This window comes from Berkeleyomyces rouxiae, assembly GCF_048999995.1.
Source record: "Berkeleyomyces rouxiae strain 22BRR77 chromosome Unknown BrBRR77_ptg000012l, whole genome shotgun sequence".
NCBI lineage: Eukaryota > Fungi > Ascomycota > Sordariomycetes > Microascales > Ceratocystidaceae > Berkeleyomyces > Berkeleyomyces rouxiae.
Window position 1 is genome coordinate 1,417,189 of NW_027396502.1, and position 18,730 is coordinate 1,435,918.

General features: G+C 52.7%; 3 protein-coding genes across 3 annotated transcripts; 2 read left to right on the forward strand and 1 right to left on the reverse strand.

Annotated features, from left to right (window-relative positions):
- Positions 1-1,635: 1,635 nt before the first annotated feature.
- BROUX77_007713 (uncharacterized protein) lies at positions 1,636-5,694 on the reverse strand (the record flags this gene model as incomplete). The annotated part of the gene is made up of 1 exon (XM_073752837.1): positions 1,636-5,694. One exon carries the CDS (start codon positions 5,692-5,694, stop codon positions 1,636-1,638), a length of 4,059 nt encoding a protein of 1,352 aa, XP_073602006.1.
- An 8,188-nt stretch (positions 5,695-13,882) lies between these two features.
- BROUX77_007714 (uncharacterized protein) lies at positions 13,883-14,492 on the forward strand (the record flags this gene model as incomplete). The annotated part of the gene is made up of 5 exons (XM_073752838.1): positions 13,883-14,007; positions 14,070-14,134; positions 14,209-14,290; positions 14,363-14,404; positions 14,465-14,492. The coding sequence occupies 5 exons, from the start codon at positions 13,883-13,885 to the stop codon at positions 14,490-14,492; spliced, it is 342 nt and encodes a 113-aa protein (XP_073602007.1).
- A 759-nt stretch (positions 14,493-15,251) lies between these two features.
- Positions 15,252-18,531, forward strand: BROUX77_007715 (uncharacterized protein; the record flags this gene model as incomplete). Its single annotated transcript, XM_073752839.1, has 3 exons — positions 15,252-15,607; positions 15,745-17,737; positions 17,803-18,531. The coding sequence occupies 3 exons, from the start codon at positions 15,252-15,254 to the stop codon at positions 18,529-18,531; spliced, it is 3,078 nt and encodes a 1,025-aa protein (XP_073602008.1).
- Between the last annotated feature and the right edge of the window lie 199 nt (positions 18,532-18,730).

Genomic DNA, 18,730 nt, shown 5'->3' on the forward strand with positions numbered 1-18,730 from the left:
GAGGAGAAACGGCGCGGCACAGTCCAGCACGGCCGGTCAACGTTGTCTAGAGTCAAGTGTATCAGCAGCAGAAGGACGTGGAACTTAGCTGGCGGAAGGCCCGAGACAGCGGCGGGCCAAGTCTCTTCGACGTGGATATTCCAGAACGCTACACCTATACAGCGCAGAATAATTCGTTATCAGTGGCAAAAAGCGTCGGATAGATGTGCAAGCCAACGATGAAAAGTCTCAAGTATTGCTAGAGTATGTTCACATGAAGAACAATCCTCTCGGCTCCATCATCCACCCGGCCTCCCGCTCCTCTTTATACACAGCCGCCCACCGCCTTCCCGCCTCTTTGTCTGCCGAGCCTCCTTTTGCCGGCCGCTGCTCACCACCACAAAGCCCCTTCACCACACACTTGGCCTGCCTTTGTCCATCCCCGCCAAAAGCAAAAAGCCGGCGACGTCACACAGGCCGGCAACAAAGAACGACGTGCCGCGTCTACCGCGCCTAGCGCCCATGGAACATGGAAGAGTGTCTGTCCCTTTGTTCTGCCCTTCTAGAAGCTCCAAAAAAGGAGCCGCCGGTCAGTCAAAGACAAGTAAACACTGTCGCAGCATGACAAAACACCAGAAACAAGACACACGGGCTTACGCTCAAAAACAACCCAAACTTACAAGGTTCAGGGCGGGCGGCAACTACAGCTCATTATACACAAGTCTCACCTCTAGCAGTTCCATCACCGTCACCAAAGCATCGGATTAAATACAAGAATATATCAACGTGAAATAACTACATTATGAAAGAGGGCAGAGGGAAGGACGAGGGGGATAAAGGAAAAAAAAGATAAAAGAGAAAGATCTAGAACAGGCCACGCATGATCAGAACAGTGGAAGAGGGATGAAGAAATGCCAGCAGGATAAAAGATATAAGGAAAAAAAAGGGGGAGCAAATCAACATCGGGATATAAAAACATTTGCTCCCGGAAGGTCTCAGGCCGTTTGAAGGGGTATTTTGACAGAGTAAAAGAGGAAGAATAGAAGGAATGAAGAAAACACCAAGTGTAAATCAAGGAGCTGAAAAAAGGAAACATCAAGGAGGGTGGAAGAAGAAAGAAAAAGCCATCGTGTCCACATGCCATCACTCAAGACAATTGTACATCAATATCCGTTGCCCGTACATCACCGTCGCTACTGCAAACCTGCCTTTCGTCCCAACCATTGCCCAACACTCCATCTCGACCGGCAAGCCTTCAGGAAGACTATTCCTCTGCAGCCCGTTGTCCTGAACAGACATATGTCAAGATATCACAGTGTAGAGTATTTTGATTTGGTCCTAAATTCTGGGTATCAAAGATATAGTAAATGCCGAACAGGCCAAAGAGCAGCCAAGCAACGGTGGGGGAAAAAAGGGCAGAAAACATGAAAATACAATGATGGGCCTGTGATGTTGAGATGTCGCAAAGAGGATGATAGATGTGTACATGAATTGAAGAATAAAACAAAAAAAGTAGAATAAGGAGCGTCACCACGATTAACCCATTGCATGACGAAACAGTTGCTCATGTTCCCCGGAAGAAAAGAAAATGCAGGAGATGGTCTATCCTCGGCGGGATGTCTGGGCAAAGGACCTGGCGTCCCACGAGGGAGACGCTTAGTTCCAGCCAAGAGAGTTCTCGGCAGCAACAGGCGGCGAAATGCCGGCAGTACGCACAGACTGTCCAGCACTGCGACCAGAGCCGTGGCTCTCACGACCAGCAGCAGCCACGGCGCCATATGAAGAGAATTCTCGACTCATCAATGCACCACCCATCATGGGAGGAGCAGCGCCTGTCTCAGCATATTGCAGATCAGAAGACGTGTTGCTGATTGACGACGTCCGGCGGTGAGCTGCCTTCTTTTGCTTGTAACGACGGGCCACGATGAACATGGCAGCTCCGTAACCAGCAGCAACAGCCACAGCACTGAAGGCAATGGCGACGGTAGCACCAGTCTGCTTAGATGACGAGGATGAGTTGTCATCATTGGACTTGCTGCCAAACAGACCACCGCCTTCGCTCGAAGAACCTCCCTTCTTTCCAGACGAAGAGTCCTGGCTGTCACTAGACCCAGACCCAGTAGAGGCAGGCTGGCCAATCATGGCTTCATCACTGCCGGGGATAATGTCGAGCGATGGATTAATTGCATCTGCAAGCTGACGGGCAATGGGCACAGGGTTCGAGTAGACCTTGGAGTTGGGAAGCTTGACGTCGAGGGCCAGAGAGTTAACAATCGACGACGGCACGTACATGTGTGCGCAAGTGGTAATGTAGCCCAGCGTGTTGGCGGTACGCAGGGGAACAAGACTGATAACCTTGACATCGTCGGCTTTAATGCCTTGGCTGTACGACACAATCAGAGGAACGTTAAAGAAGATCTGCTGGGCCGCAGTGAAGTTTTCCGAAACAAACTGGTAGCGGAGCTTGATGTTGAAGCAAAAACGAACCAGAGTACTGTCGTCAGGCCTGACAACATCGTTACCCTTGTAAATGCTAACAGGCATTTCAGATGGCAGCACTTCCGACGTAGTAGGAGCAGGTACGTTGGTGTTGAAGGTGGGAGTAGCAGTGTCCTGAGCAAGCTGGGTGCCGAGCCAGTCTTGAGTGTTGGAGACATAGCTAATGACTGCAATTGAGGTCACAGGAGCCTGAGTGGTGGTAGAGCCGGCGGGAGCTTGGGTAGTAGGGCGTTCTGAAGAGCTTCCAGAGGAGCTAGCGTCCGTGGGTTGCGCGTCACCATACGTAGGAGGGACGCTTGTAGCAGGCACAGTGCCGTTTCCGCCAGTGGGACCAGCAATAGGGGTGGGAGAATCATCGGTGGTACCTGCGCTACCAGTAGAAACAGGGGCAGCAGATGTAGCAACGGAAGTAGCAGGGGCAGTACCCTCGCTACCACCAGTGACAGGCGCATCAGGAGTCAAAGTGCTCTCAACACCGGTGGTAGCTGCACCTGTAGAAGTAGGGTTGGTCGGGATTACTGTGATGAGGGACTCGGCACCGGTAGTGGGGACACCAGCACTAGAGCCAATGACAGAAGAGCCAGCAGGGGCATCGGTCTCAGCACCAGTTGTCTCAACACCGCTTCCGGTTGTCACAGGAACATTGGTAGGAACAACTCCAGAAGTGGTGAGCTCGGGACCAGCAACGGGGCTGGTGGTGCTAGCACCAGGAGCAGTCACAGCGGCCGAGCCAGATGTGTAAGTCTCGGTCAGAGACTCCGTGGCAGGCACGCCCAAGTCAGCAGAAGTAGCATCCTGAGTAGGAATGGCAATAGCAGGCGTGGTGATGCCCGTGGCAGGACCAGTGGTAGCAGTATCGATCAGTGTCTCGCCGATTGAAGTAGGAGGAAGGTTCGGAGCACTGCTAGTAGGAATCAGCTCATCCAAGGCAGATGAGACAATACCAGTGGGAGCCAGAATAATGCCGGATGACGATTCAGTCTCATAAGCCGTAGTGGGGATAGGGACATCCTCAGTAGGGAAGGTCTCAATAGCAGAAGCAGTGGCCGACGGAGCAGGTGTGGTTTCAACAGGCACAGGGGCGACAGTGGTAGGTACAGTGGCGTAGTCAGTACCAATGGCCGAAGTTTCAATCACGGGGGTCTGAGCCTTCGAGGAGGTCAAAACAGGGATCGGGATGAGAGGCTCGGAGCTAGTGGGCTCGGGCAGCGGAATGATGGGAGCATCGGTCGTGGTAGTTTCAGGAATAGGAACAGCAGCGGCTGTAGTAGTGGACTGCGGCAGAGGGATAAGAGGCTCCGTTGAAGTGGGCAGGGGCAGCTCAACCAAAGGCTCAGTGGAGGTAGTCTCGGGCAAAGGAACATACGGCACAGTGCTGGTGGTTTCAGGCACAGGCACAACGGGCACAATGCTAGTTGTCGTGGGCAAAGGAAGAAGAGACTCCACGCTAGTAAGATCCGGCAGGGGGATGAGAGGCTTAGAGCTAGTGGCAACAGCAGATTCCGTGGTCAGAGGAGCGGTAACGACACCTTCAGTTGTAGTCTCCTTCTCCACGGGGATGAGCGGAACAGAGCTAGTGCTCTCGGGGACAGGAACAATTGCAGCATCGGTGGTTGTCGGAGCCTGGTCAGCACTACTGGTTTCAACGGCAGGAGCAGTAGTGTAGGTGTTCTTGATATCGCTTGACTCTGCAACAGTGGTTGTCTCGATGGGGACATAGGTCTCGGACTCGGGGATGCTGGTGGGCTTGTTGATGAGGTCACCGGAAGTGGTGTCAACAATCGGTACAAGCAGGTCATCGGTGGTGCTGGTAGTTTCGCTAGCAACAGGCAACTCATTGCTCGTAGTATCAGCAACAGGCAGAGTAAGTAGATCGCTGCTGCTAGAGGCCTCGACACTGCTTGTAACTTCAGGCTCCACAGAAGTACCGGTGCCCGAGGCTGTAGTATAGGCAGTACCAGGGAACGTAGTAGGCTCCGACAAGGTACTCTCAACCTCAGCAGACGAGGTTTCACCAGCGCTACTGCTCGAAGATACGTAGCCGGTAGGAAGAAACTTGGTTGGAGTGTAGGTGGGAGTGGTTTCACGCTCAGACGAAGTCGAGGTCCGAATTGGCTCAACTTCGGACGAACTAGCAGTGGTAGACGAACTTTGCTCCGAGCTAGAAATCGTAACAAAGGTCTCAGGAAGATGAGAGCTGGTAGTACCGTCGATCACAGTTGTAGGTATGGTAATGAGGGTCTCGGGGTAGGTCGACGTGGTCGAATCAACAAAAGTGGCAGGCACAGTAATCTGAGTCTCGGAGCTACTGGACACACTAGTGACGGTTCCCTCGACCAAGGTCGTGGGAATGGTGATGTAGGACTCTGAAAAGGTGGAGCTTGAAGAGTCGACCGACGTCACAGGCAGGGTGACGAAGGGCTCGGTGAAGGAGCTGGAGCTAGTGTCAGTGTAGGTTGCTGGCAGAGTTATGAAGGTCTCCGACGTCTCGCTGCCCTCAGTCGACCCAGTTCCCTGGATGGAGCTGGTAGGAAGACTAATGTACGTTTCAGGCATGGTCGAACTGGATGAGTCCTCAATGGTGGTCACGGGCAACGTGATGTAGGGCTCAGTCGAGTCCGATGAAGAGCTCGACTCAACCTCCGTGCCCGGCAAGGTGATGTAACTCTCAGGCAGCTTTGAGCTTCCGCTGTTTCTACTATCACTGGTTGGCTCGGTCGGCACGATGACAGTAGTCGGAGCAGTGACGGTGATGTATGACGTCAATTCTGTGTCAAGATCGGCCGACGTCGTGGGCAGGCCTTCGGACAGTGTAGGCTCTTCATAGGCCGTAGTATCGGAGAAATCGGTTGGCAGAGCAGTACTACTCTCAGTAGACATGTCGGGCAACGATGATGTCGTTGAGTTGTTGGAACTCTTTTCGACATGAACGCTGGAAACACTGCTCCCCTCTTCGACCTCTGCAGCGTGAACGGTTGACTTTTCAAAGGTGGTCTCCTCCTTTTCGGCGTTCGTGCTGTAGGTGAAGACGGTGACTTCGGAATCGGTGTCGCTGTTGGTGGACTGGCGGGCGAAGAGATCTCCTTGTCTGGCGCCGGAGTTGGTGTACTCGCGCTTGACCTGGCGGGGGAAGTAGAAGCGAGGACGAAGTTCTGCGGAGGCGGCAGTTGAGGCCATGGCCAGGGCAGTGCCCAAAACAATAGCCTTGACCTGCATAGTGTCGAAGCTAGTTTTATGGGACTAACAAGGTGTAGGGTGTTAAATTCTAGACATTTAAGACTGTAAATTGGCGATGTCGACTCACTATAAATGGTGTATATATCAAGAGATGGTAATTGGACGATATGTCAAAGAGTGTCTAAAAAGGCGCCAGAGGCACAGGTTAGTCCGCTGTTTGTGACCAAGTTTCGTGTAGTCCATCGGGACTCTGGCTGTTGGTGCACTCCGTTTACTGTTACCCCGGGAAATGGGGACAAAGCAGGCTTGGATTGTCCCTCTCTCAGAGGGGGGGAATCTTTGCTTGTCCGCCACAGCACGGTACAGTCAAAAACCAACAGCACCGTAGTACTCCCAACTCCTGGGAAAAAGGCAAAAGCAAACTAAAGGCGACTCACAAATTCCAGATACTGGAGGCAGCGAGTGTGAATATGGGATAAACCAAAAAAAAAGAGCGACGAGGAGCGAAGGTGTCGACAAGCGACGTCGAGCCAAAAATAGAACTGAGGCAGAGTTTTGCGGCGAAGGGAAACAAAAAAAAAACTCTAGATGCAAATATCGGCGGAAGAATCAATTCGGATCGGCGCGACAAGATGCATTGGTTGGGCGGGTTCAGTATTAGGGTTGTCGTAGTCGGCTTTTGGAGTGTCTTTGAAGGTCGCGGCTGTGGCTGACTTGACGAAACTCGAGACGATGGTTGGTTGGCCTGGGCGAGTTGGAGACGCGGCGATGGGGAAGCCAAATAATAACAGGCAGAATAGATTAACGGCAGAGTGCGACAAGGTAAAGAGCGACAAGATAAGGATGGACAGATGGCGGCTATTTCATCGATGAAATCGACAGAACTGTGGGCGGCGATCCGGCTGTGGTGAAGAGCAGCGGATTGCAAAATAGACTAAGGCGAGTAATTAGGCGGGGATCTCAACCAGCAGCTTGAATCGAAAGAACGACTCAGTCGCCACTTGATGTGAAGCTTGAGGGAGGGGAGCGGGTGGAAGAAAGACGCAACGAGAAAGAAAGAAAAAAAAGGAGGGAAAAGCAGGAAAAAAGGAGAGAGAGAGGGCGAGGGAGAAATAGAAGGCGAGAAGGGGCAGTATAAGGATAAATGAAGAGGAAATAACGTATGTGCAAGGTCAAAAATGGAAGGGGTCGGCCGCCAGATTCTGCGCTTTGGTGCAAGGTTCAAGGCAGGTACAGTGCAGCGGAGCAAACAAGGAAAAAAGGCAACAGCCCAGGAGAGAAAACAGGACAGGCAAGAGCTTGGAGGGAGGAGAGAGGACAGGGACTGGGGGGCATTCGATTCGATTCAGTCAGTCTGAACTGGCACTGTCAAAGGTGTGGGCAGCGGTGATCCAAGCGAAGCAGGAAATGAGCGAGATCAGTAGTAAAATTCTGGCTGCACATCCATCAACTACGGATAGCCAGGATGGGGGAGAAGACAAGTACAAAGGGGACCTGTCTGTTTTTTTCTTTTTTGGTTGTTGCCATCTCACAGCGTGCTTGCCCTGTTTTTTTTTTTGCGTGATGTGGGTCGAGCTGGCCCGTTCTTGGTTCTTGCCTCTGCAACTTTGGATAACTGGATAACTACTCGAGTATATACCTGTACCCATCGTGTTCCTGGCCGCCTTCTCGTGTTGGTTCCGCCTGGTCTGGCTTCCGTTTGGTTTGCACGTTGGCTCAACTTGGCTCTTGCCTCCTATTTCCGACTCCATGATACACTTTTATGTGTATCCACTGCGTGCACCTACCTGCACATGCACTCTTCTGGCCATTGCTCTCCCATCAAAGCAGGTACGAGGCCGGCCAGGAGGGAGAAAATATGTATACACGTGTGAATTGAGCAGGCACACAAGAAGCAATGGCCATTTGAGAACGAGGATTTGGGAGGAATTGGGCAGCTAGTTAGGGCATTTGCAGGCTTGGCAGTTGCCCTTCCTTTCTTCTTTTCCTGTTCTTTGTCCCTTCCTCCTCTCCATTCCTTTTTTTGGGAGAGAACGGAGCCCCAATCCTCCGTACTTAAACGGTTAGTTAGCTAGTTAGTTCGTTGTGCACATAGTTACATGCTGCTGCCTTCCCCTGGCTTGATGCTCCCAGTACGTACACCGTGAAATTGTCACATGGCGGCTGTGCTAGCATTGTTGGCGGGGGAAGCAAAAGCCCGTGTCAATTATGCAGCCGGCAGTATCTCGTGGTGGCAGCCAGCACAAGAGCGATCAGCGGCCAGGAGCCAACAGGCGCATGCGTGTCTGGTGTTTTATCACGGGCCAGTCTCCAGAGGAGAGACATAGAAACACTCCAAGCAAAAGCACGAATGGATAAATATAGCCGGCAAATGTGCTCAATAAAATGCCCAATAAACTGCGGCTTCAAGCTTGGCCAGCAACACCAACAAGTGGGTCCAGGAACACACAGTGCCCTGATCTAGTGATTCAGTCCTGCGGAGACCACGACACCAGCGCCGAGGGTCCTAGGGTCCTCTGCTCTGGAATCCCTGCCGGCTGCGCCAGGGGCCCGTGAGCAAAGGCTGCGGTCGGCACTGTGCTAGCACGGTGCTGGCACACCACGAAGCGGCCCCCACAGACAGTGTGCAGCTGTCGCAGCCACTGTGCCATCATTCTCACCCGGAGCTTCTTTTCTCATGCTCTCGCTACGCTAAGCCCGATGGAGTCTAGTCCGTTCGCCCACCGCAGGGGTGGTTGCTGATGCGGTGCTCATTTTGGGGGATGTGATTTTTGCTGATGCTGACTGTGCTCTGCTATTTGCACTGTACTCTGGTCTGCTATACTGCACTCGTACTCTGGTCTCCTCTACACCAAGGTCGCTGGATAGAAGCCTCTCTACTGCGTCTCTCTGCCATGTCTCCAGAGATTCGCCCCTTCGCGCCTGTTACAACAGGTCAACGTCAATTGTCAATCCAAGTAAATGTACACCTGCTGTTCCCTGTCGCAGGAGGCCTGCCGGGCGAGAAGCCAACAGACCAACACTCCAAGGACTCACTCCGATACATACACGCACACATACAAACCCGTTGTCTACCCGTATATACATAGTTAACTACAGCACAACTATAACTATACCTATACCTTACTCCCAGCACACTTGTTCTCTTCGGCGTCCTATTTCATGCAAGGCCAAGGGCACCAGCACAACTGTGTCCCGCAGCATTTACCAGCGTCAGTGCCGCGGCCAAGTCATTGCGTGTCAGTCCACTTCAAGCCCGGCCTCTCAAAGCAAAAAAAAAAAAACAAAACAAAACAAATAACGGTCAGCCAGTTCAACCAGGCGCCAGGGCAGTCCTCGTGGCAAAACCTTCTCCGCTACCTCAAACCTGGCGTCTTCTCAGAGCCCGGCTCTACCCAATATCCCGACCACGGCATCAACTCTAGCACAATGGCCCGATATACCCGGGCCAGCTGCTGGTCACCTCCACGTGCAAAGGATGCGGCCGGCAGCAACTGACTGACTGCTTGACTCTCGTCGGCCATTTATTTGCTCATGGCAAGGACAGCCAGCACCAAGACCGCCAGGAACAACCGCCCGCCCCACCCTATTCCCATCAGTAATATAGCGCAGATCTATAACCTTGAATGGTGGGGAGTGGGGACGTCGAAGCCGGAGACCCATTCCTCCCAAGCAGCTTCTGATATACCGTCCACAGTTGGTGTAATGCAGCAGTTCCACAGTCTACACACTCGTATGCCAGACCGACACAATTCGCCGAGGCACCGTTACCGTTAGTTGCCCGTCACGTTTCTGTACTCGTTCCATTCCATTCAAGCCCATGGCTTCGGAGAAACACGCTGCGTCCTCCAGGATCCCAAGCTTATATTGCCCAAGGCCAGTTCCCAAGCTAGTCCGTACCCATCGTCACATCACATCCAGGGTCAGCTTAGAAGCATGCATCCCCTTTTCTAGCAAGATGAGGTAGTTAGAGAGACAAGGCGTCAGTTAGCACGGAAAGCTTAAGCTAAGCCCAAGTGCAAACACAAGCAATCTCGAATAACCAACTGCACACTGGTACACTTTTGTTCCTGTGTCCTTGTAGTGCTGTCATGAGATCCTCCTGTACTAAGAAACCCATGACCGTTGCTCCTTTAACCATTGTGAAGCGAGATTTGAATTCAAGGCCTTGGTCCTTCGTTCTGGGTATCGTGCTGTGTTGTGCGAGATAAGAAAGAGACGGGGGAGAAGGATAGTGGATGTGGAAGGGGATGGGGGTTAAGCACCTCCACACTTGTATGTTGCGGTGTAACCCTAACATCGATCTTGAAATGACAAAAGATAATCAAAACATGAGACGGGAAATCAAGATGAACCGCCAAAGACGTGATGAAGGTCCAAGCCTTTCACAAGGACGGACGGACATGTTGGGGGTCACAGAAGGTTGATTTTTTTTTTTTTTGAATAGCTAATTACCACTCAACTCCAACATCCCAAAAAACAAACACGAATAAGCATACTGCCCAACGCCTTCACCAAAGCAAACAAACATTCTCGAAGATACAAAGATGCAACAACAGCAAAAAGCTTGTTGGTCCTGTTTTCAGGCAAACTTGCAGAAAAAAAAAGAAAAAAAAAAAATCAAGATTAAAGGGGAACTGTTCTGCTATATTTGAGACGCTGCTAGCATGAAAACAGGGCAAAGGAGTCGACGACCAGCTGGGGTCGAAACACCCGAAAAAGAAAAAAAAGTAAAAAAAAAAAACCAAGAAGGGCACGTCATCCACTTCCCTCTCCCACCTCTCAGAGACACTCTAGACTATAAAACTGCCCTTTGGCGTTTTCCTCTCCCACCACTCCAACACGCTCACTGGTTTGGCGTCTGCCATTTCTCTCCCGCCTGGTCTGGATTGCGATTTGCGTTCAGCCGTTGGCCGGGGGGCTTGATCTAGACCATTCCCTCGCCGCATCCTTATTACATGCACATGGTTCTGTCCACCTTGGCCTACTTTCCATGGTCGCCAGTAAAGAAGAGAGAAAAAGGTCAAGATCGACGAAACACGAGTGGACCAGAGCACGAAAAGAAATCCACCTGAAGAACAAATATTTAAAAAAAAAAAGTCCCGAGGATAACGGCAATGGTGGCGCTGTCGTCGTCGTCACCACTTTGACAAGACAAGCTTTATATGGACAAGGAGTCACCAGGACAAGTATTGACTAGTTATTTACCTGGGGCTGGAGATGTGTCGTTGCCAAACCTTGTAGCAGTTCCCATTCCCTCTTCGGTGTCGGTTCTCTTCAGCCCTGGACGCTCCTGGACTTGAAAACAGAACGACTGGTAGCTGGCCCTTTTGCACAATAACTATTGAGCCCGCATCCAGTTGCGAGTGCGAAATAACTACACGCAACTTGTGATCAATTCTCATGAGCACAGACCTCGCCACAATCGACAGCAGACAGTCTCTTTCTCGTCCGTTTTCACTGCCTTTTGCTTTGCTATGACTCTAGTCTCGGGTCCAGCGCGGTAATTAGGCTTGGCCGATGCGGTGTTCGTTCATCATGTGGCGGCTAAGTCGTAACTACACATACATGTACAAACCTGGAAGCAGAGGTCTGCTGGATTCATAAATGGGCTGTGCTGTGTTGTGCTCTGGTCGTTTGTTCGATCGCTTTCAAGAGGATCTATCTATATTGGCTCATGACGGTGTGAACACAATCAGGGAGATGGACTGGCGGAACTGGCGGACAGACACAGACAGACACCTGGACTGGTCCTGCCGTCTTGCTCATCTTGGGTGTTGGAATTCCTCCATCGTTCTTTTGTCCCAGCTCGCAGTCTGTTGCGATCGACGGACTAAACCTGTAGGAACGTTGACCTTGGCTTTTTTTCTCGTATCTCGTCGATTGCCTGTGCTTCTTTTACGTATACGGACCAGGGACCTCCGCAGTACAACCGGCGACGAAAACAGAAAGGAAACCTTACAAGATAACAACACCACACATAATGAACCTTTTTTTTTCTGGCAACGTCACGCGCAGAAATCTGGCTGTCCCTCCTGTGCCCCAGTTCTACACAAACTTGCCGATTGACTGTTGTTTTGTGTTGTTGGTGTCGTTAAAATCTTCCTGGGCTTGGCTTTTTGCCATGGCCTGCGGCAAAGATCCGAGAGGAGGCAAGGGCAAGAAAGAGCAGCAGTAATACCTTTTGATCTCCTCTTTCTGTCTCTTTCTTCCTCTCCTCTCCTTGTGCCTGCATCCTTGATATTCTCTCATCCTAGATCCCCTGGCTGTCCCTCTTCAACAAACTGTAACCCTAGCGAGATGCGACTAAAAAAAAAGAGAAGAAATGTTGCAGGGGAAGATGGCTCACTAAACCACATCACACGGACCATCATCGGAGCAAAGTGTTTGAGCTGGCCTAGATTAGCTTCATTTTTGCCCTCATCTTAAAACTTATCTTGTTTGCATGTTTGTCTTCTTGTGCGAGACTATCTATCCATCGCGCAAAGGCTGGTGTTACATGATAACCCTAGTGAAATGTAGATCGTGTTACACAGTCTGTAAGAAGTGGTGTGCATTCCGACAAGCTTTCTTGTGTGCCAGTATACCATCATTCTTCATTGATGGGATGGACAAATATACTTGTAGCTATGGTTCAAGTACATGCGGGGAAGCGTGGGTAGAGAGAAGGGAGACTAGAGAACGACGCAATTAAAAGTAGGAAACAAAAGTGTCACCATATTCCTCGTGCAAGTAGAGACAGATAAACGAGTTCCCTGGGCGCAAGTGCTAATGTGCAAACATGACCGCCTTTTAGGTAGCGATATGCACGTAGCCTGTTGAAATGTGACATTGGGTCGTTGCTCTCATTCAGAGTGCACTGCAAATGAGCCTGCCTATATCCAGTTGGCTTGTGTAAGAGCTTCCGGAGGTGCAAGTGGTGCTCATGTCGATTGCATGGAGAAAGTATGACTTGGGCGTGTTGTGAAAGAAGATTATACTATGGTAAGCTTGGAGACCTACTACGTAAACATCTTGGTAGTGCGACTATTGTCCACCGACACGTGTGCCCATAAGGACTTGTATGAGCGACCATGCCGGGTTACATGCGACCATGAGTACGGGTGTAAATGCAACTGCACATTTAATTGGAAGCTTATATTTATGTATGTATATATGTGAGTGTGAGGGTGGTTTTAGTCATCGCAGCCTAATTCACGGCATGTTCTCAGTCCACTTTCTCTTCACGGCAGACCAACCACCACGACTAATGGAGGCGCGCAGTTGCAACTACATGCCGGAGAGGCAGTCAGCCAAGGCCGTGATACGCTATTGGCTTGGAGTGAGAACGGAAAAGAAGTAGTATGGGAGTTTTCGGCTTGGAAATACATCCATCGAATTGACAATAATGCGCGGAAAGTTGGGCCTTGGTCGGTGAGTCTTGGGGGCCAAGTGTCGAGAAACATGATGTCATCGGGTTACTTTCAGAGGATGGGCAGTGGTGAAGCGGCCAAAGCTGATTGGAAGTTGTTGATAGAGACAGGGCATATTAGTTAGCTATACATAGTTACATGTATGTACTGTTGTACTTTTTATCTTGAGGGTGTCTCAACGCCCCGGATCCGCAAGGGAGGTGGATATTGATGGGGATGCGGAGACAGGTGCGGAGGCCGAGGAAGGAGACGATGCGGAGAAGGAGAGGGTTGACGCATAGCTTTACGGGAGGCTTTTGTCTGGTGTCTGTCAAAGCCAGATTTCGGCTCATACTCCTGGGCTCGCCGGGGTTTGAGAGCCTAGCGCCGGGTAGCCGCCGTCTTTGAGCCGGACCCGTCCTTTGCTGTGGATCTGTACTGGTGCCAATGACGCATTCAGAATGCTGACTTTTCTGGAGCTTCCTCCTTCTCCTCACGCCCCGCAATTTGGGCTCCTCTTTTCGTTTGGGAAACTCCACATCCGCCACTCCGAGTGGGAGGTTGTCATCGGAAGAAGGTACCTGGGGGTACTCAGGTCTCTATTCATTAGCATGTGCTGCGGGAAGTACCTCTAGGTACCCCGATCTCCCTAGACTTGGCCATGTACATAGATAATTGCTCACTCAGCTCAGCAAGCTCAGCACGTCCAGAGTACAAGAAGCGACTGGTCTTTCGAATCGTGCTCTGAATTCTTTTTCCCCGGCCAACTCCTTTTTCCTCTTTCCCACACTACACCACACCACACCACCGCCACCGATTCTTCCTCAACATTCACAATGGGCGTTGTCAAGACCACCACTACTGCCAGTAGCGGCCCCAAGCCCACTCCCGGCCAGACCGTCACCATGGAGTACACCGGCTACCTGAAGGACACCACCAAGCCCGGCAACAAGGGCGCCAAGTGAGTGACTGCGCACCAGAAACCCCCACGAGCACATGCTAACACGGGCTTTTCTGTTCCAGGTTCGATACCTCCGTTGGCCGCGGTGACTTTGTTGTTCCCATTGGCGTCGGACGCGTTATCAAGGGTGCGTTGCCCTGGAAGATATATTAGCAGCCAAAGCACACTTGGATCACAGGCTAACATGGACTCAATCAACAGGCTGGGACGAGGGTGTCCCCCAGATGCAGCTGGGCGAGAAGGCCACTCTGGAGATCTCGAGCGACTACGCCTACGGCGCCAAGTAAGCACCTGGCCCCACGGTGCAGACGGCGTATATCAGTGGACACATACTGACAAACCTGTTTTCCCGCAGCGGCTTCACGAGCTTGATCCCCCCTCACTCGGACCTGATCTTGTAAGTTGGCCCAGTCCTCCCCTTGGCACGATATGCGGAGCTAACCCACGTCACGTACAGCGAGGTTCACCTGAAGAAGATTGATTAAGCGCAGAGCTAGACCGCGCGGCTTTATAGATTCTGAATAAACACATGTAATAACTCATCAAGATGGTGTCTCTTGTCACGTTGGAAATGTCAAGGTTGGAGGGGTGATGAACAGTGCATATACAAAGACGCCGCACTGTTGATGCGGCACAAACCCGTGTGATCTTCACGGTGCGAAACAACTCGGATTCCAGCAGCTTCGTTTGACCCCTCTTTTTCTCCAGCCCAAAGCTTGCGTTAGTCAGCAACTGTAGCATGCCCCTCCTGTCTGCTCCCCACCAAAGGAAGCCCTGTTTTGAGCTTGCTTACAGGGCTCAGCAAGCTAGAATCCGCCGCAATAGGGGAGCTCCCAGCCCAAGGAGCGCTGGAGCTGGGGGGGAAATGCCCGAAATACAGGGCACAGAGGCCTGGACCAGTGCCAGCTCAATTGCGCTGCTGGCTTTTTGCTTCTGCTTCTCTTTTCCCATAAACACCATCACCACCACCAACAAACCATCACCACCTGCTCGCTTGACTGGATCTCTCTGCGGCGTCTCACTTTTCCTCTGCGAACTCTTTTCTGACTTCCCACCCCCCGCTCAGCGCCGAGAACAAACATACACGCCTTGCTGGGATTTGGCTGTATCCCGCACCACCCACCAACGCTCGCTTCAAGGTACGTGTGCTCCTTGGGCTTTGGGCCTTGAGCTCTTTGCGCTGCCCTGACCCGTTCTGCCGATTGTGCTAACCGCAGTCCTCTTTCCCGCTGCAGATTGCCAGAATGGCCGAAGTCGACATGAAAGACCAGCCCGCTGCGGGCTTCGCCCCCGAAATCGACGAGTCCCTGTACAGTCGCCAGCTCTATGTGCTGGGCCACGAGGCCATGAAGCGCATGGGCGCGTCCAACGTGCTGGTGGTTGGGCTCAAGGGCCTGGGTATCGAGATTGCCAAGAACGTGGCGCTTGCTGGCGTCAAGAGCTTGACTGTGTTTGACCCCACGCCCGTGGCCGTGGCCGATTTGTCATCGCAGTTCTTCCTGCGCGAGGCCGACGTGGGCAAGCCCCGCGACGAGGTGTCAGCCCCCAGATTGACCGAGCTGAATGTCTATGTCCCGATCCACGTGCACAAGACCTCTGGGTAAGTCCCTTTCGGCTGCATTCCCTAGGCTCGTCCCCTGTGGCGTAGAGCCGCCATCTGCCACTACCCCCGGCCCTTCTCTCCGCTACCCGCCACCACCCCCGGCCATCCCCTCCGCTAACCACGCTGCCTCCTAGAACCCTCGACTCAGATCTCTCGGGCCTCACCAAGTACCAGGTCGTTGTCCTGACCAACACACCCCTCAAGCAGCAGCTTGCCATTGCCGAATTCTGCCACAAGAACAACATCTACGTTGTCGTTGCCGACGCCTTTGGTCTCTTTGGCTCCATCTTCTGCGACTTTGGTAGCAAGTTCACCGTGACCGATCCAAACGGAGAGGCTGCTCTGACTGGCATTGTTGTCAACGTTGACGAGAGCGGCCTGGTCAGCACTCTCGACGAGACTCGCCATGGTCTCGAGGACGGCGACTATGTCACCTTTACTGAGATTGAGGGCCTCGAGGCCCTGAATAATGCCGAGCCGCGCAAGGTTACTGTCAAGGGCCCCTACGACTTTTCCATTGGCGATGTGTCGGGCCTGGGTCAATACCAGAAGGGCGGTCTGTGGCACCAGGTCAAGATGCCCAAGGTTCTCGACTTCAAGGACCTGCCCACTTCACTCAAGACTCCCGAGTTCCTCATTGCAGACTGGGCCAAGTTTGACCGCCCACAGCAGCTCCACGCTGGTTTCCAGGCCCTTCACGCCTTTGTCGAAGCCAAGGGACGTCTGCCCGCCCCATTTAGCGAGGAGGACGCCGCTGAAGTGCTCGACCTCTCAAAGAAGATTGCCGCCGAGGCCAAAACCGACGTCGAGTTTGACGCAAAGCTCATGTCCGAGCTCGCCTACCAGGCTACTGGTGACCTGACGCCCATGGCTGCCTTTATTGGCGGCATCACAGCCCAGGAAGTGCTCAAGGCCGTGTCGGGCAAGTTCCACCCCATCCAGCAGTGGATGTACTTTGACTCGCTCGAGTCGCTTCCCACCAACAGCTCTCGTTCTGCCGAACTCTGCAAGCCCACGGGCAGCAGATATGACGGGCAGATTGCCGTCTTTGGCAAAGACTTCCAGGCCAAGATTGCCAACACTAAGGAATTTCTGGTTGGTGCCGGTGCCATTGGCTGCGAGATGCTCAAGAATTGGGCCATGATTGGTCTGGGAACAGGTCCCGAGGGCAAGATCACCGTCACCGACATGGACTCTATTGAGCGCAGCAACCTGAACCGCCAGTTTCTTTTCCGCCCTGCCGACGTTGGCCAGATGAAGAGCGACTCGGCCGCCAAGGCCGTGCAGCGCATGAACCCCGAGCTCGAGGGCCACATGGACTCCCACAAGGAGCCCGTGGGCAAGAACACGGAGCATATTTTCAACGAGACGTTTTGGAGCTCGCTTGACGGAGTCACCAACGCCCTGGACAATGTTGCTGCGCGCCAGTATGTCGACCAGCGCTGTGTCTTCTTCCGCAAGCCCCTCCTGGAGAGTGGCACGCTGGGTACCAAGGGCAACACACAGGTTGTTTTGCCGGACGTGACCGAGTCGTACGCGTCGTCGCACGACCCACCCGAGAAGGAATTCCCCATGTGCCTGGTGCGCAGCTTCCCCTACCGCATTGAACACACTATTGCCTGGGCCAAGGAGCACATTTTCGAGCCGCACTTTGTGCAGCGCCCGCAGACGGTCAACATGTACCTGACGCAGGCCGACTACGTTTCCAAGTCGCTGCAGCAGGGCGGCAACCAGGTAAACGTGCTCAAGAACATCCGCGATAGTCTGACGGTGGACCGGCCGCGCACGTTTGAGGACTGCATTGCCTGGGCGCGCCTCATGTTTGAGCGCCTCTTTGTCAACGATGTGCAGCAGCTGCTCTACACATTCCCCAAGGACTCTACCACGTCGTCGGGCACGCCCTTCTGGTCGGCGCCCAAGCGGGCTCCCGATGCCCTCAAGTTTGATGCCGCCAACCCCACTCACTTTTCGTTTATTGTATCGGCAGCAAACCTGCATGCCTTCAACTACGACATCAAATCTCCCGGCAACGACAAGCAGGTGTACCTGCGCGAGCTGGAAAACGTCATTGTGCCCGACTTTTCGCCTTCTTCGGCCGTCAAGATTCAGGCCGACGACAGCGAGCCTGTAAGAAGCCCCGTTTTCATGGACTTTGTATAATTGAAGACTAATCTTTTTTTTTTTTACCACAGGACCCGAATGCCAACAGTTCGTTTGGCGACGAAGATGAGATCAAGACCATCGTTGGCAGCATTCCGCCGGCCAGCGAGCTCTCTGGCTTCCAGCTTGTTCCCGTCGAGTTTGAAAAAGACGATGACACCAACCACCACATTGACTTTATCACGGCCTGCAGCAACCTGCGCGCCGAGAACTACAAAATCGAGACAGTCGACCGCCACAAGACCAAATTTATTGCGGGCAAGATTATCCCGGCCATTGCCACCACCACGGCGCTGGTGACGGGCCTGGTGGTGCTCGAGCTGTACAAGGTGATTGACGGGCAAAAGGACATTGAAAAGTACAAGAACGGCTTCATCAACCTGGCGCTGCCCTTCTTTGGCTTCAGCGAGCCGATTGCCAGCCCCAAGGTCGAGTACCAGGGCCCCAACGGCAAGGTGTCTTTGGACAAGATCTGGGACCGGTTCGAGGTTGACGACATTACACTGCAGGAGCTTCTCGACCACTTTGAGAAAAAGGGCCTGTCGATTTCCATGCTGAGCTCGGGCGTCAGCCTGCTCTACGCTTCGTTCCAGCCGCCCAGTAAGACCAAGGAAAAGCTGGGCCTGAAGCTGACGGAACTGGTGGAGAAGGTGTCGAAAAAGGAGATTCCGAGCCACCAGCGGGACATTATCTTTGAGATGGTGGCTGACGACGTGGACGGCGAAGATGTTGAGGTGCCGTTTATCACGGTGCACCGGTAGGAAGTTTGTGTGGGTGTGTAAAGGTTAGCGCATTTTCCCAGTATAGCTAGGTACATGAATAAGACGAGCTGTATTGTTAGCGACATTCAACTTGACAGTGTGGCCACAGAGGAGGAGGAGTCAGTCTGATTTGCAAAAGTTGACAAATGATGGTGTCATTTCAGATGCGTGGGCGTCATGGTTGTAAGAGGACTTGTCC